This window comes from Saccoglossus kowalevskii, chromosome 11 (assembly GCF_978046115.1).
Source record: "Saccoglossus kowalevskii chromosome 11, keSacKowa6.1, whole genome shotgun sequence".
NCBI lineage: Eukaryota > Metazoa > Hemichordata > Enteropneusta > Harrimaniidae > Saccoglossus > Saccoglossus kowalevskii.
Window position 1 is genome coordinate 24,332,025 of NC_140651.1, and position 25,911 is coordinate 24,357,935.

At 34.3% G+C, this 25,911-nt stretch overlaps 1 protein-coding gene across 1 annotated transcript in view; it reads right to left on the minus strand.

The window, feature by feature from the left end:
- The window catches only part of LOC100367282 (rho guanine nucleotide exchange factor TIAM1-like), a gene marked incomplete at its 5' end in the record, with an annotated part of 44,184 nt that extends 22,304 nt beyond the window's left edge, over nt 1-21,880 (minus strand). The window contains 13 exons of the mRNA XM_085505288.1: nt 3,971-4,041; nt 6,126-6,377; nt 7,155-7,235; nt 7,750-7,844; nt 9,239-9,287; nt 9,638-9,735; nt 10,140-10,226; nt 10,544-10,626; nt 11,047-11,138; nt 12,023-13,111; nt 13,380-13,501; nt 14,508-14,689; nt 21,693-21,880. Of these exons, the coding sequence (XP_085361414.1) occupies nt 3,971-4,041; nt 6,126-6,377; nt 7,155-7,235; nt 7,750-7,844; nt 9,239-9,287; nt 9,638-9,735; nt 10,140-10,226; nt 10,544-10,626; nt 11,047-11,138; nt 12,023-13,111; nt 13,380-13,501; nt 14,508-14,689; nt 21,693-21,880 (2,489 nt within the window). The remainder of the gene's footprint in view (nt 1-3,970; nt 4,042-6,125; nt 6,378-7,154; nt 7,236-7,749; nt 7,845-9,238; nt 9,288-9,637; nt 9,736-10,139; nt 10,227-10,543; nt 10,627-11,046; nt 11,139-12,022; nt 13,112-13,379; nt 13,502-14,507; nt 14,690-21,692) is intronic.
- Nucleotides 21,881-25,911: the final 4,031 nt, after the last annotated feature.

Consider the following 25,911-nt stretch of genomic DNA (forward strand, 5'->3'; position numbering starts at 1 on the left):
CAATACCGGTACAAGCAATACACTAAGTTTAGAAATGAGTTATCTGCCTGTGGTACAATTTTTCTAGACTTTACTAGATGCTGTGAGATATACATTGCACTATGAAATACTATGCTGTGTTCTTTTAAAGAAAATATTTGTTAATATTGTGAAATTTGAATGGATGACATTTTCACAAAATCATTATGCAGTGTATGCCCCAATTCTGTATAAAAAAAAAACAGCATATTTTTGTCATTTGTTTACTTTTCAGTTTTTTGTGGAGACAAATTTCATGGAAACTTAACAGGAAATTGTTTAAGCCACAAACATTTTATTTGAGATCTTTAATACTTAATGCATCACAATGACTATACAGTGTACCACATTGACTATACAGTGCATCACAGTAACTACAGTGCATCAGTACATTGACTATACAGTGCATCACATTGACTATACAGTGCACCACATTGACTATGCAGTGCACCACACTGACTATACAGTGCATCACAGTAACTACAGTGCATCACATTGACTATACAGTGCATCACATTGACTATACAGTACAACACAGCAACTATACAGTGCTTCACAGTAACTATACAATGCATCACAGAGACTATACAGTGCATCACAGTAACTACAGTGCATCACAGTAACTGTACAGTGCATCACAGAGACTATTTAGTGCATCACAGTGACTAAACAGTGCATCACAGCAACTATACAGTGCATCACAGCAACTATAATGTGCATCACAGTGACTATTGCTATGTTTGCTTTCAAATTTACTGTAACACATGCACTCAGTATAAACCTCGTTAAGTACGGTATACAAGTGTGAAGCATGTACAACATGTTATGAGGAACCTGATTAACATTTACTAGGATAAAAATTAATTTACCTTTACAGAACACAGAGAACTTTGTATAAAAACAATCCCTGACACTTTTATTAATAGGTACAGCTTAAGTTAACAAACACATTGTTACGAGTCTCCTTGGGTACAATTAGAGGTCATAAAAGACCCAATGGTAACAACCAGTTTGGTGTCACTGACAACTTGAAAGAATAGAAGTGACAGAATACACACAATGACACTTTGGAGGACCTAGTTGGATTGATAGCAGGCGTGCAAACCACCGGATAATTGCAGTTGAATTTTGAGAGACAGGGAAAATTGCAACATTACATAGTATTGAAAACATGGTTAGAGGCAGTTATTTATTATGTTTTCATGCACGACTTCAAAATACAAAAATGACAACAATCTTGATTAAAGTTACAGTATAATTGTAAGGTGATACTAAATCAGCAACTGGAGATAAAACACTTATTATTATGTTATTTACTGTTAATTTCTACATATATTATCTACATTAACCATTAACTTTTACCACTTTTCTCAATTTTTTTCATATTTTTCAACTTTTTGAATCAAAGACCTATTATCAATATATCTCTATTTGGTCTAAAAAAGAAGAAATTACAGAAATAACCACACAAAAATGGAACTAAAATTTTGGTTGAAAAAAGTTCGAGTTTTAAAAGGTTAATACTACTCTAAACAATAAACTATATTATATTTCATTAACTACTTTCTTTTCGTAGGGCGAAACTTTTAAAGTATGGATGGTATTTCTGGGGACAGAAGGCACTTGCCTCGGGCAACCTTTTTTTATTGCAGAACATACACAAGTTAGACTACACAGACAATCTACACAGCTGAAAGACCAGGATCCTAATCGAATTGTAGTTCAAGAAATTCTATTCAAGATTGCGAAAATCAACAGGTGTTAAACTTTCGAAGGGTTGTAGAAGTATTGTTATCGGAATTTCCTGCGACAGTTCAATAAACTAATAAAATTATAGACTGGTGGGTAACATGGAGTGACAGGAAGCCCTACCTTAATTTACTACGCACATATATACACCTTGTAATTTATGATCAAGTCAAGTATTGTTTTCAGTTGTCAAGTATCATTCAAAACACCGATTAAAGGCAAATTATCATTAATCATTAATCTTTGCAATTTCACATTGTTCAAGACTGTGAAGTTTAGCAGCTTTCAGAAACTTAAAGGAAGGTCCAACAAAAGGAATTCCGATTCGACAATATTCAAATCATTGCAACCTATATGCCAGCTACCAGTGTACGACTTACTCAGGTCTACTTACACAGTGTGCGTGGTGTGATCTGTAGATAGCGTGTACTTGGCCTTATAAAAATGTCTGCGAATCACTTGTCCCATTGTACAAGGTATTCAGCGTATGAATTATTTCCAAGTTGTTTAATCCAAGCGTAGCGGTAAACCACACTCCGAACAGACTTTGAGTGAGTTGGAGATTTTCAAAAAAGAGAACCGCCCATGTTGTGAAGTACCGGTAAAACGACAGCAAAATCACGTTCAGATATCCAAACCGAGGTTAAGTAATTTCAGAACGCGTTCCAATAGCAATCATGGCTGGATGTCTGGGTACACAGCAATCAACTCCTCCATACTGATATACAAGTTTTTTCACTGTTATGCTGTCCTAGTTATACACACTAGTATACAAGAGCCGGTACTCACTAAAGTAAACAAAGGCTTTTATCCTATATCTTTCAATTGTGTGTATGTCAAAGTAGTCTCATTGTACTCGGGGCTTTCACATGCAAATCACACTACCATGCATTGTTATGCAAATCACCTATTGTTATTTAAAAGAGAAAGTTGCAAGCGCGGATAAATAGTAAAATCACAGTGGCCTGTTACAGAACAAATTAATTTGCTTTTTCAAAATCTTTTAAAACAGAATCATTACTAGTCATTCGTTTATCGTTTACACTCAGGAAATAAAACATTTCTAGTACAATGAAATGCTCAGCAATTCTCTGAACTAATAATTAATATTTTTGTATGATACTGTGTATCTTTAATACTGTATTTGCTTTATTAGAGAATGTCCCAAATAGAAGTGCACATTAGCCATTTATTCATAATTTTTGTTTGAATAGCAATTCCTTATTAACTGCTTTTAAAGTCACTTATTAATTGTTTTTTTTAAATTGTGATTGAGACCTGAACTCACTTGTCCATTTGGTCAAAAATTAACAATAAAATAACAGAAAAATAATAATGTGCAAAATGTGTCACTAACATTTTGGCGGGAAATATTGTGTTCAAAGATTTAACGACCATCAGAAGCATCCATCCTGACTAGCCTAAGTAATATTTTTTTGAACCCTTTAATGATTCATCTCAGATTACCTTACATACATTCTCATTTTATTCAAGTTGATAGGTTTTACTGATTTCAATATTTTGAATACACGGTCTTTAGGATTGCAAGTAACCTAACTTGATGACTCAACAAATGTATTGATCATTTAATTATCCACCCATCAACTTGTTTCTTTATTATTCATTTGGAAAAAAATCATTATTTTTTGTTTTAATTGTTACACAAAATAAATATTGTGATCTGGCAAAAACCTAAAACCTTGTTTATTACATCAAAGACAATGCTTCTGACTTTCCACAAGTTGCCTGGAAAGGGATGGATATCTGGACAATGAGGGTGTCTTCATATTAGGACTGATTGTATATTCTCGGGAGTGGACATCTGGGCATTTTCACTGTATGTCAACCATCATGATGAAAACAAAGGCCGAAAACTCTCAGAAAATGGTACTTTGGGATGATTGTTGAGACTCCCCTGAACAGTGTAACAAGATTACCCCTGCGTGTGTAACACATATAAATTTGATTGTTCAGGATTATTTCAAAGTTGAGTTCCTGTTGTTTTCTTGATTTTTCACAAGCTCTTCGCTCGGTGTTTCGCGTTCCACACCACCTCACGTAGAGCCCATAGAAATACGTGGTACAGTGGTGCGCGTCTTAGCAACGTGGAACATCTTGTAATGTAGCTCTGCCCCCGGGGATTCACATGTTGAAAATAAATTTGTGAAGATACGATATGAAATAAATAAGAAGTTTTTCTGACCTGATCGGTGGACGGACATTGCTTCTCACGTTTCCTTTGAGTGTACTGACGCCACATTCAAACTTATCCATCTAGAATTACGTAAAAAAAAAAAAATAAATAAATATTTGAAATATAAATGATAAATATTTTTGATAAACTTTCTGAATCTCCAAAAACTCAATTACAACCATCATTCTTTGTAAAGGCAGAGGAGCCCTCATACAACTTTACCAACATTTTATTTGTTCATTATGCAATTTGAAGTGCTACATACATATCTAGATTTTTTGCTGATAAACAATAATTTATGCGCACTGCATTGCATGTGTTCTTTAACAACCCAAATATAGAGTAGCTATAGCGACACAAGACAGCGATGAGAGTGAAAGTGATTTGCGCTATGAAATGACGTCCAACAAAGTGAATTATGTCCATCTCAAGTTCCATGAAGGTGTGCTTCACATTTTTGGAAATTACGTCAGCATTCTTCTTGCAACCGGACCCACTACCAAACATATGCAGTGCGACAACTGTGGCGTTTTAAAGTTTAAAGGTCACCGCCATAGTACTGCATGCAAAAACAATATGTATTAGGCGCATGTAATCCATATCGAACATGACACCGATGACTGACGCATTAATCAAAGTCTGAATTCTAGTGTTCTGTAATTGATGACTTATTTATTTGCAAAGCATTTCAGTTCTAGATACTGCAAGTTAATCATTCAAATCAATAGAAAATGGATTTACATAGCTATAGCACATTTTCTCTATTAGAAGCCTGTCTACAATAGAAGCGCATGTGAACCAGAAACTGTGTTTGTTGTTTGCTGGATTATAAGACTTATTTCGACCAATGAAAAAGCTCTGTGATTTACATAATCACATTCGCTACTGATACAGTATATACTGTACACAGATTATTAAGAAATAGACGATAAAGATTTGTGGTTTTTAGGTATAATAATTCCCAGCTAAATACATCTACATTAATTAAAGGGCAATGGCTGTCACATAGTGTGCCTTTAAATTTTGTGTAGACAATGTACTGTAAAGGGGGTAATTATTCACTGGGTTTTAATTTAGCTTATTTGGCTGACTGGAAAAATGCGCTAAATTAAAACACAGTGAATATGTAAAATTTAGCATAGAACACATTATCTAAATGATGAAACCGTGAATTTAAAACCCACTGAATATGCCTGAAATGATAAATCAGTGAAATTTAAACCCAGTGAATATTAGTCATTTTACAGTATTATAAGATCATACGGAACCATCCTTTGAATTATTTTTCCCACCAAAACATGTATTTTTATTTTTATTGGATCCCTTAGCTACAGGTACTAGATAAAAATTTGTGATAAAATACAGAAATCATCTTCTATTACTGCTACAGGCCAAATAAAAATAACGCAGATTTATTTTGAAAATAGGAAAAGATGACTTTAGGCGTTTAAAATGCTATAAACCTGAGCACTAAAGTCAACTTTTGTCATTATTCACAAAATAGTTCTATATACCGTTTTGTGCATATTAATTAGGTAATTTGCATATCATTAACTATTTGAGTGACAAAGTCAACTTTTGTCACCTTTCACAAAATAGTTCTATATACCGTTTTGTGCATATTAATTAGGTAATTTGCATATCATTAACCCTTTGAGCACCAAAGTCAACTTTTGTCACCATTCACAAAATAGTTCTATATACCCTTGGTGCATATTAATTAGGTAATTTGCATATCATTAACCCTTTGAGCACCAAAGTCAACTTTTGTCACCAATCACAAAATAGTTCTATATACCCTTGGTGCATATTAATTAGGTAATTTGCATATCATTAACTCTTTGAGTGACAAAGTCAACTTTCATCACCATTCAAAAAATAGTTCTATACGGTCTGTGCATATTAATTAGGTAATTTGCATATCATTAACTCTTTGAGTGACAAAGTCAACTTTTGTCACCATTCACAATAAAAAAAACAATATTTTTACCCAAATTTTGATCAAGATCTGTAGCAAACAAGAAATTATTATATCTATTTGGTTCAAAATTATAAAAAATCATTTAAAAAATACATAAAAATAGATAAAATGTTGCATCAAAATTTGGATGGTGGCACTCAATTTTATTTTCAATCATCATTGAAAATCAAAATTTAGACTTACCGTCTTCTTTTTCTTAGGTTTCCCATAGAGCCCCGTAAGTGATGGTGTGGTACTTCGGGAACAAACCATTGCATGAAAAGAAGACGCTGAGAAATAACCTAACCTGCCGAGAGCATTCTTGGTTGGTTTAGACACGTTGGATAATAGCGTCTTTGGGTTCGGTAGTTCGGTTCCTTGTAGAGATGCCATGTAACAACGTAACCTGTACAGCTCCATGAAGAGTTGTTCTAGATTCTGCTCCCATTGTGCAATCTGTGAGGAAAGGTCAAAGATCAATTAATGATATATAAAGCAGTTTACAGAGGGTCTATATAATTGTAAACACGAATAATTTAGAAATGAAATGTAGTCCTAGAAATGATAGAGCCACAGTGGAAAGACTAGCCTGACATGTAAGCGTGAGTGGCGCCCTCGTCGGCCGAACGGCATCAGACCTCATTAACGCCTAACAGAATAGTGTATTTTTTTGTCGGCAAGATGAATACTGCGAATTCGTAAAGTTCATGCCTTCTTGCAATGAGTTTCAATGAATATTTATTTTGGTTGTCATGATAACACAAAGCACGTTTGCATTGTCAGCAAAAATCACAGACTGTTTTCAACAAGATGATAAACATTGGGCGGAATTAAACTCTGCCGTGAATGGTTACTCTTTGATGGCTGTCACTATCTGACGTTCCTGCAATTTCATTAGTACCGACAAAAAAACATCGGGGGAAATGAAGAACTACATCATTCTGTCAGGCATGTGTTGGGTTTGGAACACCGCAGAGGGCACAACTCACACAACCTTGTGAGGCTATGGAAAGACTTAAAATTATAAAAGCATTATGTTTAATTTAGGCTGCGTGTCTTAATCTGAAATGTAAAAGTCTGTCTTTTCAGATTAAAACCCTCATGGGTAAAAATAAGTCTATGTGTAAGAATAAATCACTATAACGATCTAGCGTACATTGATAACAATTACTGGTTTATGCATTTGCTCTTCTAATAGAACGAGTATGGTGTATAACGAAAATACAACTGTACCTGTTTCACGATTGCATGTTTACTTCTTGGATCAGACACAACTGTCAATTGTAATTCCGCCATCTTCTTCATTTTACCATCCTATAATTAAACAGAAAGTGTAGAACTGTCAGGGTTAACACTGCATGGTATGTTAAAATTTCAAGAAGATTATTTTTTTTTTGTTTAAACTTCGGTGATGTATCATAATTATTTTTACTTGTCTAAGGTAATTAGAAATTATGTTCGTTTGGTTCAAAATTAACAAACAAATATTGGAAAAATATACAAAAATGTTCATAATGTTACTCCAACATTTCTGGGTTATTTAATTTTCAACAATTTTTGGCATGGTTTACAAGTCTTTATCAAAATGAATTGAAAGAACATCACATACATAAAAGTAAGCTTAAAGAGTCACTTTCAGTTAAGCCTAATCTCACAACAAATTTATTTTCTGGATTAAAATAACAATGGATAACAAAAGATAGATTAACTTTGTAAACAACATAAACAATAGTGTCCCATGATTCTTCAGTGCAATCCCTGGGCTTGGAAGGTTCCCCTTTAACAACATGGTACTGGAAATTACAAATAAAGAAAAAAAAAAACCTACCACATCAATTTGCTGTTCCAGTTTCTGGGCTTCTGATTTTAGTAATTTAAGTGTGTCTTCTTTTCCATGCTGTCTTGCCAAAGCTGAAGAACAAGCTGCACAAACACACACGGTAAGAAAATTATCAGTATCCACACTTTGATCGTTTTTTCTATCCATATTGTGGACGAATAAATCAAAGACTGCAATGTTCTCAATCTAGCGGATATGGCAACTAATCTTGCTATCAGTTGTCATTATGGTATCAAATTACCAAAATAGAGAGTTTTGTATTGGATTACTTATTAACTATTAATGTTTATTTCAACACAGGAAGGAACCCCTGGATTGACAAGTCCTGTCCAGGGCAGCTTCAGAAGGATCACAACACATATCAAATATGACTGTCATTCATATTTTCAGTTTTAATAAAAAAATAATTAATAATTCATGCGATGATCATAAAACATATACTGTGAATTCATTAATTATTCATAGAATTTAAATTTTATTAATTTCAATGATACAGGACAATTTATTAAACATTGCCCTCAAAATGAGACAGCGACATCTCATAGTAGAAGTATAGTCTGATTGTCAGTGAATATAAGTAATATGCAACTTTGTAACAGGAATTAAATCCTAAGAGACGATAACAACGCATGCTAAAAACTTCAAAGGCACATAGGTAGGTGCATGTTTGTAAACAACAATACGTTATGGCTGTTTGCTGCATGTCCAGGTGACGACTCCCTCACTTTAATGCTAGTATACATTTTTTGTCATTCATTGTTATTGAAATTCTTTTTTTCTTTAGTGTGTTTTCTAGTTTTTTAGTTAATACCTGACTGTTGTACTTTTGAAAGTTTAGTGTCAGTAAATAAATAGATGGGTGAAATCTGCTAAATTAAATTGTTATAAAAATGTAAAATTCAAAAAAGAACACATTGTTTTCCTGACAAATGTTTGAATTTAAACCCTCATGAATATTCTCAAAATAATAAAAATTAAGTACTAGTAAAAATGAAAGGGTAAGCCATTTTAATAAAATAAAATATTTTGGCACCACGGTAATGATACTTTTTATTATTGTTTGCAAACATGTCTAGGCTCCTGATGATTGTGCAGCGGCTTTTCTCTCATGTTTGTAGAATATGTTATATGAACATGTAAAGTTTTAATATACACTGGCAGGTTACTCAACAATAGAACATTTACGTGAAGATATTCCTTCGAGGGTTGAGTGAATCTAGTGTAATGTTTTTTATTTTGGATAGTGATACTGAAATTTTCAGTGCTAGAGATTTTCAATTTGATTCCTTTCTCGGTAGTCACTAGGGTAAGAATTTTGAAGTCATTCATACAAACAAAACAATATTTAAAACATAAAATACAAGACACATAGAAAGAAATATAAATTGTTTTCATCTAAATGTTTAATAGGTCTTGTATGAAAAAAATAAACTTGAAATAAAAACAAAGTAACCAATATCCTATTTTTAAAACTTACCTGAATGTATAGCACCCATCCAGTTTTCCATCTCAATCTGACTCTGTGCCTATAAACAGGTAATATTAAATTATACATCAATGGTATTATATAACCAGAGTCATTGTATGGGCAGCATCACATTTCACGTATATCATGTGGGATTCACTGATTATTAACACCCTCTATGATATCATATGCAAATTTTAGCCTTGTTCCAGGTATTTTTTTTCTCCACACTTGAGATGTATTGTGTCACCATTTTTTCTTCTGGGCAAGTTCAACTATTCAATTTACTAGCATATTCCTTTGCAGTCCATGTTTATTTTAGACACACCCTAAAGAGGTTAAGTTAATTTGGTCTCCTATACATGTACTCCAAGTATGATACAATTTACGATTTCAGTCGCTTCTCCTCACCTGAAATAAGTAGGCATCACCAAATGACGTACTAAGGCAAAATATATGGTCTCGTTTTGGATGTTCAGGCACAGCTTGCGATATGGCACCATCAGCAACTGTAGACAAGAAAGCATTTTTTATATAATTGTTTTATCATAAATGTGACTATTTATCAATGGTTACTGTTACATTGAATAAGAATCCATATTTAATTCAGAACTACTGTTAAATACTTTATTTTAGCTGAAAATAATTTTGTATGGAATTAATTTTCACTGATTTTTGACGAGTTAAATGTAAAATATAGGAGAAAAGGTATATTCGCTGGATTATTTTTTTTCTCTGAATCATTCCTGCAGCAAAAATAGTAAAAAATTTATTCCAAGTGAAAAATAAAGTATTTTACAGTATCATAATAACTCACATATGTGCTAACTCCCATCCACTAACTCCCAACTCTGCTAGCTCACAACCTCTTCAGTGTGATTTCTACCGAGCAAACCTAATAAATTTGACATACCTAATACATGTCTTGGTGTACTGCTTTCATCCACACTAGTCTTCTCATCACAGACAAAAAACAACAATGTGGTTCCTTTCAAACAAACTGCAAATATAAAACAAAACAAGAAAAATGTTATATACTTTTAGCAGCTACCAATAAGACAATACTAATTCAAGATTTTTCTTCTTCTCAAATCTGGTTGTTAAAATGAATAATGTCTGCTACAATTCCATTATATGTGCAATCCATTTTCCATCACATATTATTTCTCATTAGAAAGAAAATATTTGAAGAAGATTAAAACAAAAGTTGGTCATGAAATGGCACTAGAGGGCGCTGTAGTCTAGTTCCACCCAAGGCACTACACCATAAAACAACATTCTATCATGCAGAATTGAATATTCACATCTAATTCTTACCCCAATATTTTTTCCATCTTCTTTTGGCTGCTCTTTCTACTTTCTTCTTCCGCGTTACCAACATATTTTTTACATGCAACCACCTATGTTAAGAGAACAAATCAATGATTTCATTTAGTCATCTTTTTTTACTAACATTTCACTGACTGTTACTTTCCACAAGGTGACATGTTTTTATAGTCTGCAGGTGTCTAACAAAAATTGCTAAGAAATCTTTCAAAACTTTTGTTCAATACCTGTGGACATTGTGAAATGCTTCCTGGTTGTTAAAAAAATAAAATCAACAAAAATTGAACACAATTACGAAATCGTACTAAAAATAGAACTGACATTATTATAGAATATGGTACAGGGCATGAAATAGCTCAACTGCTGAAATGTGCACAAGACAATAAAGTTTCCTAACTTTATGAAGTTTAATAGCTGAAAAAGGTCCTTGAGAAAAGTATTTTAACATCATGTGATCGCTGTCTATAAACGCAGTGTGTACCGGTACAACTTACCCAGCTTTCCGGATAGCACCACGTCTATTGTACGACATATCACTTTTATGCGAACTCAGCGAGTCATTTGACGCATCAGACATGACATCATCCTGTAATCAACATGTATACAAAGTTACAAATGAGAATCACAATGCTACAAATATTGAAATATTTTCAGTGTTGAAATGTTCGTACACCACCTGTTAGCCTGCCATACTCAAATTGTTGTAGAGGATACATTGTTTTGCGAAAAATTAATTTTCATATTGGCATTCATTTTGTCATATAAGTTATGGTATTATTTTATATATTTCATGTTACTCGGACAAAAAACACTTATTGAAGACTGAGGAATATTTCGTCCAAATTACAAGTTTGATATTGAAGTTGCACTATGGACATAATGGTGCATTGTTTTAAGGTCCAGGAAACAAAGCGAGAAGTCTTTAAAGACTGTTATTTACAAGCAAGGTGGTAAATACCCCCCAAAAAAATGAACAATGTGCATTGAGATTGGACATAGTTCAATGTTTTTTTATGATACAGTCACGACTGTGTGTGATGTTAAAACGAGAGGGTCATCACCTGCGCACATGCAGGAATTGAGTCCCAAGCGATAATAACAACACACACTAAAAACACAAAGGCTCATGGGTAGACACTTGTTTGTAAACAATGACATGCTATGGCCATCTGACGCATGTGCAGGTGACGACTCCCCCGCTTTAATTAAATTCAGAGCCAATTTACATTTGAACGAACTGCACATAGTGCGCAGTGTGCATGATGAACCAGAGAATAAATGAATAATAAAGGAACAGTTAAATTTGTATTTCTGATTACAAATCAATGAGATTTATAGTTGGTATACATGCATCTAAACTTGGATGCAGTTATCGTTTCTGATTACAAATCAATGAGATTTATAGTTGGTATACATGCATCTAAACTTGGATGCAGTTATCGAAAATTCTCACATGCATGTCAAACTCACCTCTTCTTTGAACATAAACGGTTTCAATTCAGAAGTGTCTACAGAATCGGCTTCAGCGGTTGATGAGGAACGTCTGTTTGTTCCATTGCTATGCCGACCAACACTGCTACCACTGTCACTTCCACCTCCCATAATGCGTACAATTCCAGATGTTGGCTTTGATTTACCACGCCCGCTTGACTCAGAATTTTTAGAACTCTTGGTGGATGACGTTGCAGTTTCTGTCTCTGGGCACATACCATTACCGAATCCGCTATCTGAATAATCAAGATTCATCTTCTGAAGGTGAAGCTCGTACTCTTTCAGGGCAGGTTGTGGCGTTGACATTTCAATCGGTTCACCAACAAAACTGTTATCGTAATAACTCATAGACTTGGCTTGCCTTGGCAGTGATGATCTCCTTGGAGGCAAACTATCCGGCAGTTCTTTAGGAATTAGCGGCAACGCTATTCCAGAGTTGCTCCTATGTAAATGACTATCTGTGTTGCTCCGGGATCGTACAGAACCTGGAGAGTTGTTAATAAGACTTCCTAATTTTGTATTCCTCCCCAAACTTCCATTTTTCACGCGGCCAGTTTCCATAACACAGGGAGGGGGAGGAGGTAAATTATCCAAAGGTTCATACAAATTATGTTTATCCCCCACATCTATGAAAGCCGCTCCAGGTACATCTACACTTTCATTTTCAAGACTTTCTTTTATGATTTTACTCCCAGCAAAACTTTTCTTCCTCCGAGGAGGTGCTTTGGGAAGTTCACTCTCCTCTACATTTTCATACACGGAGAACACAGAATGGGAACTACCGGGGGTATGGGCATCTCCCAGCTCTCTCACATGTTCTTTACAATTTGCCTGCAAGAGGGAATCCTTTTCCAAAGCTTCATTTTCGAATGATAAACTCTGGCCGTGCGAAGAATTCTCCTTAGGTGTGCTTGTGAATACATCATTATCTTCTGCAATTAACTGATCAATGTCGGTTATATATCCACCACTGTCTTCTGGAGACGGCGGCAGTTGTACTCCTGGTGGTGGCTCCAAAGGAAGCGACACTGAGGAATTTGTATGATGTAGTGGTGGCCTGTTTGATGGCTGTAAACAAAAATAAACATCATAATGAATAAAACAATCAACATAAGTTCTTTATTTTGTCCCGTTCTAAATTGCAATTCATTTAAACTTGAAATAATTACTGCAGAAAACAATGTTCACAGAGTGAACACATACAAGTACAACAAACACAACGACAACAAAATTGTGATAAATATTGAATAACTAGTTGGCATTTCATAATGCTGTTACTAATGGTTTAAAAGTATACCCGTACAATTTAGAGAAGAGAGAAAACAAAGGTACTCACTGTGCATGCTTTAACAAAACAGTAGGCATCTGCTTCAGATACAAAATTCAGACCCCATACTCCACCCTGTACTGTGTCTCTCCACTGAACAAAGCAATCACCAGACTTTAACAGTTTAGTACCTGAATAACAACAGAGAAAAGTGATATAATGTGGTGTGATGCAATGTGTATTATATGCAATACAGTATTTATAATGCAATGCAATGTGTATGATGTGATATTATATGCAATGTAATGTGTATGTGATATGATGCAATGCAATATGTATGTGATATGGTGCAATGCAATATGTATGTGATATGATGCAATGCAATATGTATGTGATATGATGCAATGCAATATGTATGTGATATGATGCAATGCAATATGTATGTGATATGATGCAATGCAATATGTATGTGATATGATGCAATGCAATATTGTGCAATGCAATATGTATGTGATATGATGCAATGCAATATGTATGTGATATGATGCAATGCAATATGTATGTGATATGATGCAATGCAATATGTATGTGATATGATGCAATGCAATATGTATGTGATATGATGCAATGCAATATGTATGTGATATGATATGATGCAATGCAATATGTATGTGATTTGATGCAATATGTATGTGATATGATGCAATGCAATATGATGCAATGAGAATGTGATATGATGCAATGAGAATGTGATATGGTGCAATGCAATATGTATGTGATATGATGCAATGCAATATGTATGTGATATGATGCAATGCAATATGTATGTGATATGATGCAATATGTATGTGATATGATGCAATGAGTATGTGATATGATGCAATGCAATATGTATGTGATATGATGCAATGCAATATGTATGTGATATGATGCAATATGTATGTGATATGATGCAATGAGTATGTGATACGATGCAATGCAATATGTATGTGATATGTTGCTTTAAGATGCAGCAATGCAACACAATTCAATGCTATGTGTATGATGCAGTATTAGAGGTATGTGTGTGATATAATACAATGCAAAGTGATGTGATAAATGACAATCCAAAATAACATTTGGAAAGGGAGACACTAAATTGCTTGCAACAAATAGAGCAGTATATGACTGTAAATATAGAATACAAATAAAGCATACCTGGTACTGATATCTGGAGATCCAGGACCCTGCCCATAGGGTAACTGGTACCAACGATATGAAAGATGTGCTTGGGAGATTCTTGAACACAGTTGACGACAACCGGTATTAGTCCTTCCGTCAATCTCTCCCATCTTTGACTATCATCATCAACGGCTAGATTATAGACCTCAGCAAGCAGCCTTGGGGAAATAAACATAACATATTGTTTAAAGTAGGGAAAACAAGAATGCAGTTTTGGAAACCATGGCAACCACTGGTAGGTAGGTTTCAGCCACAACAAGTGTAACTATCCAAAACTTTGTACAAGTGCAAAGATTGGTGGTGATATAGCGCCCTCTACAGCGAGTGAGAATGAATTTTGTCAGTTATCTGCTCTACCAAAACAGGTTTTGAAAAAAATATCTAGCTTTGTTGTCAGATGACAGCAAAAACAATTCTACACAAACAAAAGTTTTCTCAGTGGAACTGCCAGAGGGTGCTGCACTATATAATCAGTCTTTCCAGCCACATGAAGAAAGCAGCATTGAGTCAGGCATAAGGAATTAACACAGACATGCCTCACAGCCACCCAAAAAACAACACAATTCACAAAAACACTGATATTACAAATATTAAGATGAAAATGATAAATGTAGACATAGATAGATCTATATTAAAAAAAAAATTAAATATGTGGAAAAGTCATTTGCATGAACAAAAACCTGAAAATGAAAAAACATCGGTGAATAATTACTATGAAAAAATACATCAGTGTGAACAGTGATAATGAACTGAATAGAGAAAAGATGTCAATAGAGGACGCTGTCCCAAGAAGAAATTATGGTAAATTTAATTAAATGCACGTTGCCTTAAAATGTGCTATTGTACATGATATATAAACATTTTCATAATTGTGCATTTAAAAGATATTAACATTCCTAGAGTAATATATGATCATTTTTTTGTAAAGTGCTGATTTAGATATATATATATATATCTATCTATCTAATAGATATATGGAACGTTGTCACTGAACTGAACCTTAAGCGTGAACATCACAGTTTAATTAACACTTTGGGGACAACACAAAAATTGTACCCTATATTTTATGGGCAGATAGGTCTCAATGCATTAATTAAGACAAGTATTTTGCAACTTAATTCTCAATTCTGGAGAATGAAGTTTTGAGGTCGGGGGGGGGGGGGTCATGACCTGATCATGTGACTAATACAACGTGACATTTGTAGTTCCTCAAGTTCTGAGAATAAGCAGGAGAGCGTGAACTAAAGATTCACCGTGACGATGCTATTTACATATTGAAACAAAAATCAAGTACTAAGAATTTATAAATAAAGAATAAAAGTTTTACAAATTATGGATGGAAAAAAATAAAAAAAAAAACAGAAAAAAAAAATTTACATACACACAATTGCACATGCCAGTCAAGCACAGTGACGTATAATAAATATCAATAAGTAGGTGTTAAATTAAAATGGGATTATTTTTGTTAGACAATAATCTACAAAACCGTTGCAGCTGAAAAAGCCGGATTATTATTAAGCACCCAGACGAATCACTGCAGATGACGTTTCCAAATCATTGCTTGTTTTTCGGATCCACATCAAATTTGAAACTTACATAATATGTAAATTTAATTTCAAGTTAACTTCAGTTTTACTTATATAGAATCCCCCCATTTTAATGCAACACGCTGTAAATTGTTTTCGATAATGTCTTTCTTAATTTTGATCCAAGTGGACATCATCTTTCATTGGTTCAAGGTTTTTTTATCAACATTTTTGAAAAATTTTAAATGAATAATGTAGGTTTCTTTTGTGAGAAGTGAACAAAGTTTTACTAGGGCTTTGAAAGGGTTACCGTTTTATTCCTAAAAATGTATTTTATTTATTAGGAGCACAGCCTAATATACTGGTCATTTGTAAACATTTTTAACTGTCACTATGGAAGAATTCCTCATCATTTTCTAAACAACATCTCAAAACTTTCAATGATGTTAGTACCTCAGCACTGAGCCATAGAATGAAAATGTCTGTTACACACAACCTAAAATATTTTTTAGAATTGTAAGCCTCTTAAATCAGCACTATTTCATCTAGGATGTGCTTCTAACAGAGAAAATACAGTGTTTTTATTTTGTTGATATTACCTCATTTCAAAACACCAGACGTTTCAGCTACAACAATATTAATAGTGTAGGATATATACTACAAGAAAATATACTATATTAGTACACTGCAATATATTACAACACAGTCAGCCATGGGTTAGTACACTTAACATCACATTACCACCCCTAACATTAATGGAATAGTCTGAACCCTGTTAACAGAAGGAGAAAACCATTCCATTCATGTAGGGGTTGCAGGCTGATCGCACATGCACAAACGTCTTCAACTCACTGCCATTCATCTGTGCATGCCCCTGAGTTTACTGGACTTTGTGCGCTGTTCAGTCGGCCTTGTCTCGCGAGTGATCGTACTGGCGTTCTCTTGATACTGATGCGCCGAACCACTCCATTTTTGGATGTCTTCACCATATCTTTCAGCTTGTGCCACATGATTGTTTACAGGTAGACTGAAATGCTAGCTTCTAAAAATGCTTAACTACTAAAGTTGTAGGTGTCAAACATTCAGTTGACGGGGTTAATAAGTGCATAGAGAGGTGTCGTTAATCCTATGAGGGAGAGAAAATCAGGTTTATAAACACATGTATACCATATTATGTAAGGTACATTAATTATGTTAGGTAGGTTATTGCAATGTAAACATACAATATTTTAATATTAATAATATTAGAAAAAGTTAACGATGACAACGCCGACAACGACATATGTGAACACAATCTTCTAACAACCATACACTTAGGGGTTACAGGACAGCAAAAGAAAATTGACCACCTAGCTTTATATAAAATTTAAACACTAGTACAGTACATTTTTTTTCTCAAAACTTTTAGTATCAAGATTTTATGCATCATGTAATACACACACATAAAAATCATCTGCTTTCAACTTTTATGCAGATTCAGATGATCACTGAAGAAATACTTTAAGAGAAAAAGGTTAAATAATCTGATCTTTAAACAAGAAGCATGTTTAATAGCTAATACAGATGTGGTCATCAGATGTCCAATGTGAGAAAGCAATCTGATCTGCAGTATTGAAATGTACAACAGTAAAAAATACACTTGATTGTACATCTGTCGTCTGCAGTTTATGCCTGATTTATGCAAATTAGGTAATTAATAAGCTGGGATTTTTTCAACCCTAAAGTAATTAAGTGTGTGCATTATCACCACAACACACATATGCACCAAGTTCTATTAATATCATTGGAACCGTTAAATTTGGCTAATTATTATACAAAATATGTAATTAATATGCATGGATTTCAATCAAAACCTAATTAGGTTTGCACATTACCCCGGAGCATCTACATATATGAGTTTCAAGCTGAGGAATGATCCGCCATGCAAGCATGGGAATTTAGTTCTAAACAATGATAACTTACTAAAAATGCAAAGGCATATGGGTAGACACGTATTTGTAAACAACAACAACATGCTAGGGCTGTTGTCGCATTTGCAGTTGACGACTCCCCCTGCTTTAGTCAGAATACAATGACAGGTTGTTGAGATATGAGTAGAACACACACACACACACACACACACACACACACACACACACACACACACACACACACACACACACACACACACACACACACACACACACACACACACACACACACACACACACACACACACACACACACACACACACACACACACACACACACACACACACACACACACACACACACACACACACACACACACACACACACACACACACACACACACACACACACACACACACACACACACACACACACACACACACACACACACACACACACACACACACACACACACACACACACACACACACACACACACACACACACACACACACACACACACACACACACACACACACACACACACACACACACACACACACACACACACACACACACACACACACACACACACACACACACACACACACACACACACACACACACACACACACACACACACACACACACACACACACACACACACACACACACACACACACACACACACACACACACACACACACACACACACACACACACACACACACACACACACACACACACACACACACACACACACACACACACACACACACACACACACACACACACACACACACACACACACACACACACACACACACACACACACACACACACACACACACACACACACACACACACACACACACACACACACACACACACACACACACACACACACACACACACACACACACACACACACACACACACACACACACACACACACACACACACACACACACACACACACACACACACACACACACACACACACACACACACACACACACACACACACACACACACACACACACACACACACACACACACACACACACACACACACACACACACACACACACACACACACACACACACACACACACACACACACACACACACACACACACACACACACACACACACACACACACACACACACACACACACACACACACACACACACACACACACACACACACACACACACACACACACACACACACACACACACACACACACACACACACACACACACACACACACACACACACACACACACACACACACACACACACACACACACACACACACACACACACACACACACACACACACACACACACACACACACACACACACACACACACACACACACACACACACACACACACACACACACACACACACACACACACACACACACACACACACACACACACACACACACACACACACACACACACACACACACACACACACACACACACACACACACACACACACACACACACACACACACACACACACACACACACACACACACACACACACACACACACACACACACACACACACACACACACACACACACACACACACACACACACAGACAGACCGACAGACAGACCGACAGACAGACAGACAGACAGACAGACAGACAGACAGACATACATACATACATACATACATACATACATACATACATACATACATACATACATACATACATACAGACAATCTAACCCAAGTAAGTCATTTTTAGAAAGCTTGATGTTACATGTACGTAAATCAGGTTACACACACTTTGCATATCAGATTATTTTGATTTATTAATTAAGATCAATTAACCTAACAAATTCTCCTGCAATTTTGAAACAAGTTTACCCGAGTGTAATTGATCTTGGAAAAATGGACATGCATGTTACATGCTGCAAAGAAGGTTACAAAGATTTCACTTAAACAATAGAAAAAGTGTACAGTAGTATAATTGAAAAATAGTAATTACAGTGAATGGCATAAACCTAGGGATGTTAAAATCATTTTATAAATATAAATTTTTATAAATTAAAATGGCTGTTAAAATTGAAATTGACTAATTCAAAATTGGTATTGTGACATCATTGTAAGTTCTAAATGTTATTAAGTTAGTTCAACATTATCCACTCAACAAGCATTTCATCTTGAGTAAGTATCACTTAAAGGTTAGCGTGCATATTATAGGCATAGACAAATGTAACCAGCCATGATTAAATATTTGAAAGCTGGAGATCGCAATTTACAAATTTGTATGTTTATAAATAAAGTACAGCATTCTGCCATTCACTGTATATACAAAAGATTTCATAAATTCCATTTTGCTTGGGTGGGTAAAGTGTGGCTACCGTAATCATTATGAGCACAATTAAATTTTATTAATATACTGTATTGTTTTCTTCAGAAATTTAAAAAAAAATTTCTTACTTTTATTACCTAGGTAAAATATACTCCCTCTTTTGAACAGAGGTTGATGACATTGCTTTTTTTGTTTTTCCTTACTTGTTTAATTGAAATATTTACGTTGTGACAAAAATATTAGAAAGTTGTCAACTCTTTCATGAAATTGATATTGATCGAGATGTTAACAAGTTTCTAATAGTTTCTTTTTATTCACTCATCCTATAGAACACATGGATATCCTAACTTTTTAAAAAAAAAGAAGCTATTTTTGGGTGTGATGGTTAGAATTTTGAGTGGGAAACACATCTATTGCAGATCTACAGATAGGCAAATGCCACTAAACTAGACAACAGCAGCTTTGGAGGTCATGTTCAAATATTACTGTATGAAAAAACAAACAAGTATACAGCAAACACTGGATATTATTGATCAAACTGTAACTATATACCGTGTGTGTATGTTTCACATAGCTATTTTGAAAATCGTTTGTTATGGTGGAATCAGTGTGTTCAAATTTAACATGTTACTGGATTGCACCATAGCCTGAACTACATATACTGTAAAATACTTCATTTTACCTGGAATAAATTTTCGCTGGAAAGACTTTTTGGGTGTTTTGTATGGAAATTATTTTCACTGATTTCTGATGAGTTAAATGTAAAATATAGGAAAAAAGGTATATTTTGCTGGATTTCATTTTCACTGAATTCGTTCAGCAAAAATAGCAATAATAAATTCAAAGCGAAAATAAAGTATTTTACAGTTGTTGGTTCTGATTTACAAAAAATAATATTCTAATAAATTTTGTATCTGCGTATCAATGATTGCATTCTGTGTATCAGAAAATTAAACCGCGGACATTTTTATTTTTTCTAGCATCTTTCCTCCTGTTTATTGTTGGCAATTACTATTGAGCGGTATTGACAACTTTTGCACCATCTACAAAATGAAATGTTGATAAAAATTGTCAACAAATTTAAAAAAAGAATTACCCAATAAAAGCATTATCACAAAAAGTCTGAATGGCCAAAAATAAGGATGAAATTTAATGAAAATTTTACAAAATGTGAAAATATTTGCATTAAATTTTGGGCGGGAAAAATATCTGGCACTCAAAGGGTTGAAAACTTGGTGTTTACCAGATCTCAGTCATATAGTTTGGTTGTCTGTTTTGATGGGAACACTCATCGAAAAACAATTTGACAAACCTGGCTGTCCATTGAACAATACAAAACAAAATATCTATTTAGTGAACAATATAATCGCCAATACTAACCTGATAAAATGCTTAGATCTTCTGAGACTATCTCGGACAATAGATAAGGACTCCTTGGAGAGTGCTTTCCGACCCTTAGCCCTCTTCCCCTTACGGGGTGAGCACGCACAACTAGTTTTGTTTCCAATCTTGGATGATGTATCACAAACCTTGCATGAAGATAATACAAATTCCCAACAGCGACAGCACACAAGTTAGAAGCTGAAGCATACAGTTCTAACTGCTCTTGTATGTATTCGAAAAAATTCTCAGGAACGGTGACTGATATGACAAGGATCCGTAATCTTCCCGTCAACGACACCTACTTAATCTCAAAGTCTCACCAAAATTAATCAGATCATGGCATGATATTCCAATTCATGGAAACGAAAAGTAAAAAAAAACATCTGTTGTACAAATTTTCAATTATTATAACATCATTAATATCCCTGTTGAGTGCTGCAATAGTATATCTACGATTCCTACTCTGTCGAGGTCAACTGAGTTCAATTCTCTTGAGGGTAAACTCCCATGCGAGTACTTGACTTGCCCAGAATGTCTTCGATATTTGAGGAGTATGTAATCTCAGTGGGTATATCCTGTAATACATAAACAGATGGGAATTAAATATACATGTAGAAACAACTCACTGCTGTAATACAATCTAATGTCTATTACAAATCACTGATTTAATAATCGTATACAGAACATTTTACGCAACTCTGAGAAACAGATTTTTTTATCTGTCATATCATATTTGCACTATTCGTAGTTCACACGCTTATGTACATTACAGCGTGTTTACTCGTATATTTTAACCAATCAAGCATTTTTTTTATTCCCAAATGTCTTGTTTCAAAAAAAAATAGAGAAACATAAAGCTGTATTTTGATAAACAATAAATAGACGAGACCTCGTCGAGAGGGAGAACCAGGCAAATTGTTTTGATTCATTAAATAGACTTCTCTCCCGTTGACTGCATCCACTGTTTTATTGATTTAAGTTTATACCATATTATTTAGAATTGTAAATGCAATGATGGGAGTGAATCAAACACTTTTCAATGAGCTAAAACGAGTTGCGTGGTTATTAAAATTTGCGAGTTTTTGACAAGGCAAGGTAAGTACCGTAAACTGTTTTTGTAATCATAGATACGAAACTGAAAAATTATTGCATTACAGTACTCTTAGACAGGTGCAAGCAAATTAATAAGGTTAGTTTTTTATTCAACAATATTAACCCTATAACATCCTCATTTTGTGCAGTGTATAATCAGATAAAAGCAGAATAGTAGTACAAAGTATGCATAAAATACATGTATATGACCTCAGATGTATGCAGTGAATTTGTAACACCCAGGGTGTGATATGGGTGGTGGTTTATGGAAATATTACTTTCTAATTTGACTCATTGAAAAGCATGTTAAATATTCCAGCACATCGGGGTATCAATAGGAATGTATAAATTACTCATGGTGATATTGTTTATTTGTAACAGAATCAGTTGGGTGATTCAAAGATAACAATATCAGAAAATAGTTTTTATCAATTTTTTTGCAAAATGTGTTAGGACTAGCACTAGCAATTTGCATATACAAAAAAATGGCAGGAGAGACAACAGTGACATTCAATGTCCAGAAACATTATTTTAAAAAAAACAAAAAAAAAAAAAAAAAAAAACACAGTTTTTATCAATTTTTCTATGTATTACCATGTTTTAAAAGGATGTGGTCATGTGGCCTGTTCAATAATGGGTCAAAAAAAGAAATCATAGAAGTTAATTCAAAAGGAAAATGGCACACAGATTGATTTCAGTCTAAGTTTGTATCACCCATCTATCTAGGAACAAATTATTGTATGATGTGGATGAAATGTTAAAATAAAGTTTTCTAAATGGATGGAATAAAGACAAAAAAACAAACCTGTCCAGTACATATAGTCTCAAATCTGTTTTAATATTATTTATCAGTAAAAATGAAATTGATTTGTGTTTCAGAAAATTATTGATTATTATTGTGTATTATTGGTTAATATTTAGTTCATTTTAAATAATTGAAATATAAATCTAGGTCAGAGAGAAAGAATTCCATTCATTCCAGGATTACAATCATTGCATAGTTTGGATATTATTCCTCGTTGAGCACAGCACCCATCTGTTCCGTTCAGAACTGTGTCAGCTCTCACATGCAAAGGTATTATAGTGTAAGAAATATTACAAAATAAATGACAGAACAGTAGGAATTTAATCAGATTTCAAACATTGGGGTTTGTGGATAACTCTGGGCAAGGAGGGGGATTTGACGTCAGATTGTGTATGGGGGTAAATGTCACTTAGATTATCTTATTAATGTGGCTGGATATATTTTTATACTTGGAAATTTCAAATCATTCAAATCCTGAGATTTTAAAGGATTTATCATCTGCTATTGCTTTGTGATATAATACTATTTTTTTTTCGCCATTTTTCTCTCGACATACCATCATATGGAATCCCACAGAATTGTAGTTTCTGTGAAATTCATGATATCATCCCTTATGAAAACAGTGCGGTTAACTTTTCTCACCACCAGTTCCCTCTTATCATCACAAATTCACAAAATAGTCCTGTATAGTCTGCATTTTCCTTCAGAAGATTAAGACAAAAATAGTTGAATGATTTTGAGTAAAAACTGAATATTGACCTTTTGGCCCCAAAATTGGGGTTCATTTCTAGAAATATTGAAGAATATTAGAAACAAGCAGCCTATCGGCTGAGATAGCTCCGCTGTTAGCAATGCACATTTTAATTAAAGAACTGAAGACATCATTAGAAAATGAACAATATGAATAGTATCAAAGCAATCAGACTTACAGTTTTTAACAAGAAGTCGAAAATATCACTTTTTACCAAAAATTACAAAAATATTCACCAAAATAAATTAATTAGAGAATTGAAGACATCATCACAAAACGAACAAATCTGAGAGAGGTCCACATGTAGTACCTATATATGTAATATCAAAGCAATCGGACTTACAGTTTTCAACAAGAAGTCGAAAATATCACTTTTTACCAAAAATGACAAAAATATTCACCAAAATTAGAGAATTGAAGATATCATCACAAAATGAACAAATCTGAGAGAGGTCCACATGTAGTACCTATATATGTAATATCAAAGCAATCGGACTTGCGGTTTTTAACAAGAAGTCAAAAATATCACTTTTTACCAAAAATGACAAAAATATTCACCAAAATTAGAGAATTGAAGATATCATCACGAAATAAACAAATCTGAGAGAGGTCCACATGTAGTACCTATATATGTAGTATCAAAGCAATTGGACTTGCGGTTTTTAACAAGAAGTCGAAAATATCACTTTTCACCAAAAAATGACAAAAATATTCACCAAAAATAGAGAATTAAAGATATCATTACAAAATGAACAAATCTGAGAGAGGTCCACATGTAGTACCTATATATGTAATATCAAAGCATTTGCACTTGCGGTTTTTTACAAGAAGTCGAAAATATCAGTTTTTACCAAAAATGACAAAAATATTCACCAAAATTAGAGAATTAAAGATATCATTACAAAATGAACAAATCTGAGAGAGGTCCACATGTAGTACCTATATATGTAATATCAAAGCAATTGCACTTGTGGTTTTTAACAAGAAGTCGAAAATATCAGTTTTTACCAAAAATGACAAAAATATTCACCAAAATTAGAGAATTAAAGATATCATTACAAAATGAACAAATCTGAGAGAGGTCCACATGTAGTACCTATATATGTAATATCAAAGCAATTGCACTTGCGGTTTTTAACAAGAAGTCGAAAATATCAGTTTTTACCAAAAATGACAAAAATATTCACCAAAATTAGAGAATTGAAGATATCATCACGAAATGAACAAATCTGAGAGAGGTCCACATGTAGTACCTATATATGTAATATCAAAACAATTGCACTTGCGGTTTTTAACAAGAAGTCGAAAATATCAGTTTTTACCAAAAATGACAAAAATATTCACCAAAATTAGAGAATTAAAGATATCAACATGAAATGAACAAACCTAAGAGAGGTCTACCCAAGGTACATATACACCAAGTATCAAAGCATTTAGGCTTGTAGTTTTCAAGAAGAAGTCGAAAAAGTAAAACATTGACACGGACGACGGACGACGGACGGACGACGACGACGGACGACGACGGACAATCACTCATATGATAAGCTCCGCTCGACAAAGTCGACAGC